The 10,459-nt window shown below is 45.6% G+C and overlaps 1 protein-coding gene across 2 annotated transcripts in view; it reads left to right on the forward strand.

Moving 5' to 3' along the window:
• The window catches only part of LOC143955597 (uncharacterized), a 31,347-nt gene extending 24,020 nt beyond the window's left edge, over positions 1-7,327 (forward strand). The window contains exon 11 of one of the 2 annotated variants that reach the window (XM_077465680.1): positions 5,126-7,327. In XM_077465680.1, the coding sequence (XP_077321806.1) occupies positions 5,126-6,000 (875 nt within the window). In that variant the 3' untranslated portion in view covers positions 6,001-7,327. Of the gene's footprint in view, positions 1-4,855 lie in introns of both variants that reach the window. The other variant, XM_077465679.1, reaches the window with a different exon arrangement.
• The last annotated feature ends 3,132 nt before the right edge of the window (positions 7,328-10,459 follow it).

The following is a 10,459-nucleotide window of genomic DNA, read 5'->3' on the forward strand; positions in this document are numbered from 1 at the left end:
ATCCGACTGTGTGTTAGGGGGGGGGGGGGTATGGGGGGGGGGGGGCCCATTTCGGACTGATTCCGTCCGAATCTCCGTCCGACCCAATTTTACAACATGTTGGAAATATTTCCCGACCAACTGGGCCGGACGGACCTAGAGCATTTTCATCGGACCAAGTGCCACGCATTGCTCAGATCAAATTCCTACATCAAAGCTATTGGCTACTAGCCTGAACGTAGTCCCATCGTAATGAAATTACGTCATCACGTTCTGAAAGATCAGATTTTTCGCCAACTTGGCCCGACCGTGTGTATGCAACAGTTTCGGACAAGATCCAACGGACAAAATCCGACAGGCAAAATCCGTCGGATTTGGTTGTGGAAATCTCCGACCGTGTGTACAGGGGCTAAGACTTTATAAAGCTCTTCTGGTAAGGCAAACCCACAAAAGGCGGGGAGATCTCGCTTTTAGATAAGCACAGGGGGAGGCGTAGAGTTTCCAGGCTCTGCTTTGCTACACAGCTGCGCATGGGACCAGAACCGTTGACTGGTGTAGACACAAGTCCCACAAACTCTGGGTTTCTCTAAAACAGGACTACTCTCCGTTTCCCATAGTGGGATCCTCATGGACAGAGGCAGTCACTGCTGGGGTACTGCATATCCATCCACTCATTGGACCTACCCTGTGTGAGACTGGCAGCTATATTGGCCTACACAACTTGCAAAGCTGCCCATGCCCGTGTTGGGGAATTTTGAACATGGCTTCAGTCAGGATACTGGCCTGCAGGTTATGGTCTTATTCTGCTCAGCTCCACAAACCATGTAGGGAGTTAATTTCTTTATAAAGGTGTGGACATGTGAAAGGTATAGTTTATTATATGGTGTAACTGTGATGTACATTGCTACTGTGTTAGTAGGATTAAAGATCTCACAGGGTTCTCAAGGATGCAGGTTGAGGAGCTCCAGAATGTCTTTCATGAATGGAAAGAATTGTTTTTTTTTTGTTTTCTCCAGGATTTGTAACTCCCGAATTGGGTTCTGGAGTCCAGAGGCTTTGCAGTACCTTGGGATAGCAGAAGCCTGTAGCCCTGGGTCCATATTTTATAGGGGGCCAGCAGGCTGTGTGTGCAGGTATTCAAATCCTTGATAATCAAAGGCCTGACCATGATGCAAGGCTCCAGGAGGTCCTCAGCCCAGAGGTCTGGGTGTGGGCCAGTACAGCAGGGAGCCGGGGGAGAGAGAGAGAGAGAGGTACAGAGTTTGTACATGAGAACATGGAGCAGGGGTAGGCAACTTTTCAGAGGTTGAGATCTACCTGGACAACATGGTGTAAAATCAAAGATCCCTGGGAGGGGGGGGGGGGGGGGGGGGGTTGAGGTGTGGCACACCCTTTTAAAGAAAAAAAAAACTAAAACTATCAAGCCCCCAATAAAAACATGGCATAGTGTCCATCCCCATCCCCCCCCCCCCCCCCCCCCACTCACCATTCACAATAGTGTCCTCCGTGCCGGCTTCACATCACCTCTCACATCACCTCCCCCCAACGTAGTGTACTCTGCCCCCCCCCCCCCAATACAGTAGTGTCATCTTCCTATGCATACCAGGGTCTGGCTAAAAAAGGGGAAAGACCGAGAAGGCAGGGTAACGGCTGGCAATGCAGAGCCGCGTTCCCGAGCTACCTATCGATTACCCGCGGTCGACTGGTAGATCAGGATCGAAATCTTGCCGACCCCCGGTCTGGAGGAACAATAAGGCCTAAGCGTTGACTAGGCAAGAAAAAGCCAGGAGGCTTAAATTCCTCTTGCCTTTTGTGTTTTGAAGTGGTGCTGGAAACCTCTGAGGGTAATGTTTTAAGTTACTTTTGAACTTTTCAGTTGAAAAAAGTGGGTCACAAGCCCTGAAACGTTATTTTCTGGATGGTCTGTGCTCGCTGGAAAGCATTACACCTTGAGCGAAATGCCCAAAATATCTCAGTGGGAATAAGTAAAAATTACTCTAGGTTACCTAAGTGGATTTGGCTGATATTAATGAGGATGTGTCAAATGTTAATCGTCTTCTTTCCATAATTGATCAAAATCCTATAAATATTTCCTGAAATGTAAGTAATTTAGTACTTTTTCTTTGATGGCAAAGTTGCAGGTATAGACGTTTAATGAACTTGGATTAGGTTATCACCGTATAAGACAGCAGTGTGTATTCTTCTGCAACAAGTGGTGGAGAATGCGGGCAGCTAATATTGACATATCTACCATAATAAGATGGCTGGGCTCTGGAGGATGGGATGGACAGTGGGGCCATGGGTTACATTTAATTATCTCCTCTCTCTCTCTGCAACCACCTCAACGTCTAGTTCACGTCTACTTCACTCAGAAACTGGACTATTGGCTATTCGAGTACGTGGATTGTGGATTGCTTGTTGTCGGAATACTTAGACGCTTTTGCCTTTGGGAGACAATATAAAGTCGTTTTTGGGGATTGCTATCCATGCTGGAAACTGAGGTGGCAGTGTTCTTGGAATGAGGGATCAATATTCAGGGAGTCACGAAAAAGCTACGGATTGTGTTATCTCCTTATTGTAGTGGGTCTCGTAGAAGGCTTGGCGTTTGAGAGAGAAAGCTAAGTGTGCACACATATCAAGATGTCTAGAAACCATATAGCCTGCGATCTTAGGCAAAAATAATTCAGAGACAAAACAGAAAGTCACATTTCAGACCAGGGATGTAAACCCAGATAAAGCATGTTTGCTGGAGGCAAGAAACACAACAAACATAAAGTAACCCAATCTGCATGTGCCAGTTCCCACAGGGGGGCGGGGGGCAACCCAACTAATAACCCCTTATATGCCCATCCTGATCTTGTACAACCAATACTGTCCAGATAATTGTCCGCTCCTCATCTACAGAGAAACCCACATAGACCACATTAATAAGGATGGATGAGGAACGGCATCACATGACCGAGAAGATACTAAACCTCACCCTGGAGATCATCTACCTGCTGACTGGAGAGGTGAGGAGGATTCTGGGAGGTCACATGACATCACTCTTATCTCTATTAATAAAACACAGACCTGACCGGAGAGGTGAGGAGGATTCTGGGAGGTCACATGACATCACTCTTATCTCTATTAATAAAACACAGACCTGATCGGAGAGGTGAGGAGGATTCTGGGAGGTCACATGACATCACACTTATTTCTATTAATAAAACACAGACCTGACCGGAGAGGTGAGGAGGATTCTGGGAGGTCACATGACATCACTCTTATCTCTATTAATAAAACACAGACCTGACCGGAGAAGTGAGGAGGATTCTGGGAGGTCACATGACAGCACACTTATCTCTATTAATAAAACACAGACCTGACCGGAGAGGTGAGGAGGATTCTGGGAGGTCACATGACATCACTCTTATCTCTATTAATAAAACACAGACCTGACCGGAGAGGTGAGGAGGATTCTGGGAGGTCACATGACATCACTCTTATCTCTATTAATAAAACACAGACCTGACCGGAGAGGTGAGGAGGATTCTGGGAGGTCACATGACATCACACTTATCTCTATTAATAAAACACAGACCTGACCGGAGAGGTGAGGAGGATTCTGGGAGGTCACATGACATCACACTTATCTCTATTAATAAAACACAGATCTGACCGGAGAGGTGAGGAGGATTCTGGGAGGTCACATGACATCACACTTATCTCTATTAATAAAACACAGACCTGACCGGAGAGGTGAGGAGGATTCTGGGATTCTAACATGATGTTCCTATTGGTTTCTCAATACAGAGTTTCCCTCATCTGAAGTCAGGTGATCATATGACCATCACAGTGCCTCCATGTGATTCCCTAAAACTTGAGAAGACAAACATACAGAAGATTCTAGAAGTCACCAACAAGATTATTGAGCTTCTGACAGGAGAGGTGAGGAGGATTCTGGGAATTCTGGGACTATATCCAGTAACAGACAAGGGATGTGTCTGGATGGTGAATGTATCATTGTGTGTGTCAGGTTCCTATAAGGTGTCAGGATGACAACAACTGTTACTCCTTGGAAGTGTGGGAGCATTTTGAAGGACACAAGGATCTCTACAACATTGTTAAGATGGAGAATCATCCGCCCCTCACATCACCGGGTAAGAGGAGACTTTATTGTAAAGGAGAGAGCAGTACGGAGGCTCCACCTAGATCCCCCATCATCTGATAAACACATAGAAACAATGTATTCAGTCAGTGTGTGTGTTTCCTACAGATGGATCCAGTAATGGGAACCCACCAGAGATAAGTCCCCGTCCTCTGTATTCCCGGGATTCCACACAGGAAGGTCACACCATCCCCCACCATCATCAGGTAGGTGGAGTTGAGGGTCGGGAACATAAAGTGATTGAACACTCTGACATGTGGAGATGATGTGTGGACTCTACAAGATGATATTTTCTATGTGATCTCACATCATAAATACTTCTATGTTACAGATGTTATTTTCTGCAATTCTGTTGGCTTAGGGTGAAGATCTGAATAATGAAAAAATTGAAGAAGAAGAGACGTATGTTGGAGATGATGAGCAATATATGGAGGAGGCTGGAATGACGAGGACATTCATGGAGGAGGACACTCCTACAGAGATCAGCACAGGTGACCCATCATATATTCCTCTCTTATCTCTGCTCTGTTACTACTCACTGTGTAAATGTAGAAATGATCTGGGAGGACCAAAGGCCCTTTGACTGAAGAGGGGGGAAAAGTCCCGGCTGGTTGGGACCTCCACAGAGAACATCTCCTCACTCATATCTACCTGATCCAGATGGGATCTTGATGGAAGTGAACTAACCCTCTCATATCTATTGATGATGTTTTTATATTTTTCCAGGACACGCCATGGAGAAACCCTCAAAGGATCGTCTCACTTTATCTCCAGATTGTAAAGTAGAAGATGAGGACATCACAGGAGATTGTGTCGAAGAAAGGTCATTGACCTCAGCTTTCGATGGCATGCTCTACAATGTGGATAGACCATGGAATCTTTCTGGTTCAGAACCTCCATGTATTGTGGAGGATGGAGACGGAACTCAAGGGAAGAAGAAATTTCCATGTTCTAAATGTGGGGAAATTTTCAGCTCTGTACTAGGTCTCCAAGTACATCAGAGGTCTCACACTGGCGAGGAGCTTCATTCCTGTCCTGAGTGTGGGAAGTGTTTTCTTCATAATTCAGAACTCATCATACATTACAGATCTCATACAGGAGAGAAGCCGTATTTCTGCCCTGAGTGTGGGAAATGTTTTTCACAGAAGTCTTATCTTGCTAGACATCATAGATTACATACGGGTGAGAGGCCCTATGTCTGCCTCGAGTGTGGAAAATGTTATACTCGAAAATCTGAACTCATTATACATCAAAGGTCTCACACAGGGGAGAAGCCGTATTCCTGCCTTGAATGCGGGAAGTGTTATACACGGAAATCAGATTTTGTTATACATCAGAGATCTCACACAGGGGAGAAGCCTTATACCTGCCCTGAGTGCGGGAAATGTTTTTCACAGAAGGCCAATCTTAACACACATCAGAGGTCTCACATGGAGGAGAAGCCGTATTCCTGTCCTGAGTGCGGGAAATGTCATGCACAGAAATCCCACCTTCTTATACATCAGAGATCTCACACGGGCGAGAAGCCGTATTCCTGCTTTGAGTGCGGCAAACGTTTCTCGGATAGGACTGGCCTTTCCAGACACGAGAGGTCTCACACGGGGGAGAAGCCGTATTCCTGTCCCGAATGCGAAAAATGCTTTTCACAGAAGTCCAGTCTTGCCGAACATCAGGTATGCCACAATCAGGAAAAGTCTTTTTCCTGCCCCGAGTGCGGAAAATGTTTTCAGCGAAAATCAGATTTTGTCAGACATCAGAAATCTCACACGGGGGAGAAGCCGTTTTCCTGCCCTGACTGTGGGAAACTTTTTACAAGGAAGTCTACTCTTACCAAACATCAGGAAACCCATACCAAATTTGAGGTGTATTAATGAATGCGGTAAAGGTCTTCTATATGAATTGTGTTTTGCCGCATGTCGCAGATCCCATGCTGACAGGAAGAACACCTTGACGTGCAGTATAGACGACGTGGTTGAGCGCTCCTTTGATCTTCATATAAGGAAATCAAAAGTTAACCAAACACCTACCGTGTATGGCTTCCTTGGCTATTATGCGGGCTAGCTCGTTGGGGCCCAACTGTTTTGCTGGAGTGCTGAGCCGCTGCAAAAACAAACAGTTGGCATAGAGAGTAACCCCTCCTAAACTCTATGTTGAGTCAATCCTAGCTAAGAAGAGTTAGGCCACCATAACAGCTCGGCAGTCTGTAATATACTTTTTCTCTTATGCTGGCTAGCACGTTGGGGCCCAACTGTTTTGTTGGAGTGCTGAGGATAATGTCTCTTTAAGCACATGTTAAAGGCATAAACAAAATAGTGTTGCGCCAAGTGTAACAAAATAACAAAACAAAAAGTGAGCCTATGAGTTACACAGGTGACACAAATATAGATGCTTCTCTTGATTGTTGATACATTAACTGAAATCTTCCACCATATAATAAACCACCGCCAATAAAGGATGTGCTTGTACCAGAGAGCATTGACTACCTGTTAAGGGGGGGGGGGTCAAAGAAGGCTTAGTATCTCAAATACTCCATCACCATTTATAGGTCAACATACGGAAGACAGGGAAGATCATGGGGGAGGAGCTAGATGGCGGGGGAGGAGCTAGATCAACCTTTCTCAACCAGGGCTGCATGGAATCCTAGGGTTCTTTGAGAGGTTGCTAGGGGTTCCTTGAGCAATGAGAAATTTCTGCCTCTCAGATAAGTTCCCACTGACACCAATGATCTTTTTAGCTAGTTGTAAGGGTGGTAATTTTTCCCAATGACCACGAGTGTAAGGATCATTCTTCCCACTGACCATCACACTAATGTATCATGGGTTTTAGAATATAGTAATTTTTAGCAGGGGTTCCCTGACCTCAGAAAGTTATTTAAAGGGTCCCTTGTCATTGAAAATGTTGAGGAAGACTAAGCTTGTGGGTGAAGAGCAGTGGAGAATCAGTCTACATGACAGGGCTGACCGTTTCAGTGTAGTAGTTGTGTTATCAGTCTATTCAGGAGGGTACGTGGAGAGTGCCACCTGCTGACTGAAAGTGGTTAATGTGACGTTTTGCGATTAAACGTTTCGTATATACTGTACCTTCTAAAAAAAAAATGTAGATATGTTAACAATAATTATTTAATATAAAAGAAATGAAGCTATATATTTAAAATAATTTTATTCTTTGGAAGTTGGTTGATAAAAATGTGCCTTCAAATTACGTGTCGTTTTTTTTTTCTTGTCTTTTATTACTTTTCCAACACTTTTGTAGTGCTTACCTTCGAAGGAGCCACTGTTTTTGCCGCTGCAAAAACAAACAGTTGGCATAGAGAGTAACCCCTCCTAAACTCTATGTTGAGTCAATCCTAGCTAAGAAGAGTTAGGCCACTATAACAGCTTGGCAGTCTGTAATATACTTTTTCTCTTATGCTGGCTAGCTCGTTGGGGCCCAACTGTTTTGTTGGAGTGCTGAGTATAATGTCTCTTTAAACACGTTAAAGGCATAAATAAAATAATGTTGCGCCAAGTGTAACAAAAAAAACAAAACAAAAAGTGAGCCTATGAGTTACACAGGTGTAGGGATGAGCTTCGAGTTCGAGTCGAACTCATGTTCGACTCGAACATTGCCTGTTCGCCTGTTCAGCGAACAGTGAACAATTTGGGCTGTTCGCAGCAAATTTGAAAAGCCGGAACACCCTGTACAAGTCTATGGGAGAAATCTAAAGTGCTCATTTTAAAGGGTAATATGCAGGTTACTGTCCTAAAAAGTGTTTGGGGACCCGGGTCCTGCCCCAGGGGACATGGATCAATGCAAAAAAAAGTTTTAAAAACTGCAGTTTTTTCGGGAGCAGTGATTTTAATAATGATTAAAGTGAAACAATAAAAGTGTAATATTCCTTTAAATTTCGTAGCTGGGGGGTATCTATACTATGCCTGTGAAGGGGCGCATGTTTCTGGTGCTTAGAACTGTCCCTGCACAAAGTGTCATTTGTGCAGGAAAAAAAGTATTTTAAAATCACTTGCGGCTAAATTGTCGGCTCCCCGTAATACAGAGAACACTCAATGAGTGTTTTCTGTATTAGCCGACAATTCATTCATTCATTGATAAAAAAAATAATAAAAAAAGCGTGGGGGTTCCCCTAAATTCAATTACCAGGCCCTTCAGGTCTGATATGGATATTAAGGGGAACCCCGCATCAAATTTAAAAAAAAAATTGACGGGGTCCCCCTAAAAATCCATACCAGACCCTTTATCCGAGCACGCAACCTGGCAGGCCGCAGGAAAAGAGGGGGGGACGAGAGAGCGCCCCCCCCTCCCTCCTGAACCGTACAAGGCCACATACCCTCAACATTGGGAGGATGCTTTGGGGGTCTGTGACCCCTCAAAGCACCTTGTCCCCATGTTGATGAGGACAAGGGCCTCATCCTCACAACCCTGGCCGGTGGTTGTGAGGGTCTGCGGGTGGGGGGCTTATCAGAATCTGGAAGCCCCCTTTAACAAGGGGACCCCCAGATCCCGGCCCCCCCCTGTTTGAAATGGTAAGGGGGTACAAAAGTGCCCCTACCATTTCACAAAGAAAGTGTCAAAATGGTTAAATAAGACAAACACACTTTTGAAAAATTCCTTTATTAAACATAAAAAAAAGATTCCAGCGGTGCTAATCCTCTCTTGCTATCCAGCGACGGATCTCCGGGGTCCAGCGATGAATGATCATATCCAGCGACGGGGGATCTCTCAGTCCAGCGCTGTCCATACATCCGTCTTCTGTCTCCACTGTGGAGACTGCGGAGATCCCAGCGCTGACGTTTCTTATATTAGGAGGGCGGGGCCACCCGTCACCTGACCCCGCCCCTCTGACGCTGGAGAGGGAAGCCAGGGGTTCCCCAGTGACGTGTGGGTGACCCCGCCCCCTCTGATGTAACGCAGGTTTCCGTTACATCAGAGGGGGCGGGGTCACCAATACGTCACTGGGGAACCCCTGGCTCCCTTCACCAGCGTCAGAGGGGGCGGGGTCAGGTGACGAGTGGCCCCGCCCTCCTAATATAAGAAACGTCAGCGCTGGGATCTCCGCAGTGTCTCTGCAGTGGAGACAGAAGACGGATGTATGGACAGCGCTGGACTGAGAGATCCCCCGTCGCTGGATATGATCATCCATTGCTGGACCCCGGAGATTCGTCGCTGGATAGCAAGAGTGGATTAGCACCGCTGGAATCTTTTTTTAATTTTTTTTATTTTTAATAAAGGAATTTTTCAAAAGTGTATTTGTCTTATTTAACCATTTTGACACTTTCTTTGTGAAATGGTAGGGGTACTTTTGTACCCCCTTACCATTTCAAACAGGGGGGGGCCGGGATCTGGGGGTCCCCTTGTTAAAGGGGGCTTCCAGATTCTGATAAGCCCCCCACCCGCAGACCCTCACAACCACCGGCCAGGGTTGTGAGGATGAGGCCCTTGTCCTCATCAACATGGGGACAAGGTGCTTTGAGGGGTCACAGACCCCCAAAGCATCCTCCCAATGTTGAGGGTATGTGGCCTGGTACGGTTCAGGAGGGAGGGGGGCCGCTCTCTCGTCCCCCCCTCTTTTCCTGCGGCCTGCCAGGTTGCGTGCTCGGATAAAGGGTCTGGTATGGATTTTTAGGGGGACCCCCACGTCAATTTTTTTTTTAATTTGATGCGGGGTTCCCCTTAATATCCATATCAGACCTGAAGGGCCTGGTAATTGAATTTAGGGGAACCCCCACGCTTTTTTATTTTTTTTATCAATGAATGAATGAATTGTCGGCTAATACAGAGAACACTCATTGAGTGTTCTCTGTATTACGGGGAGCCGACAATTTAGCCGCAAGTGATTTTAAAAGACTTTTTTTCCTGCACAAATGACACTTTGTGCAGGGACAGTTCTAAGCACCAGAAACATGCGCCCCTTCACAGGCATACTATAGATACCCCCCAGCTACGAAATTAAAAGGAATATTACACTTTTATTGTTTCACTTTAATCATTATTAAAATCACTGCTCCTGAAAAAACGGCCGTTTTTAAAACTTTTTTTTGCATTGATCCATGTCCCCTGGGGCAGGACCCGGGTCCCCAAACACTTTTTAGGACAGTAACTTGCATATTATCCTTTAAAATGAGCACTTTAGATTGTGAACGTTCGAGTCCCATAGACTTTAATAGGGTTCTAAAGTTCACATGAAGTTTAGGCCTGTTCGCAGGTTCTGGTGCGAACCGAACAGGGGGGTGTTCGGCTCATCCCTACTCAGGTGACACAAAATATAGATGCTTCTCTTGATTGTTGATACACCAACTGAAATCTTCCACCATGTAATAAACCACCACCAATAAA

Source organism: Lithobates pipiens, unplaced genomic scaffold (genome assembly GCF_037356315.1).
Source record: "Lithobates pipiens isolate NorthernLeopardFrog02 unplaced genomic scaffold, aLitPip1_a1.2 Scaffold_35, whole genome shotgun sequence".
Classification (NCBI taxonomy): domain Eukaryota; kingdom Metazoa; phylum Chordata; class Amphibia; order Anura; family Ranidae; genus Lithobates; species Lithobates pipiens.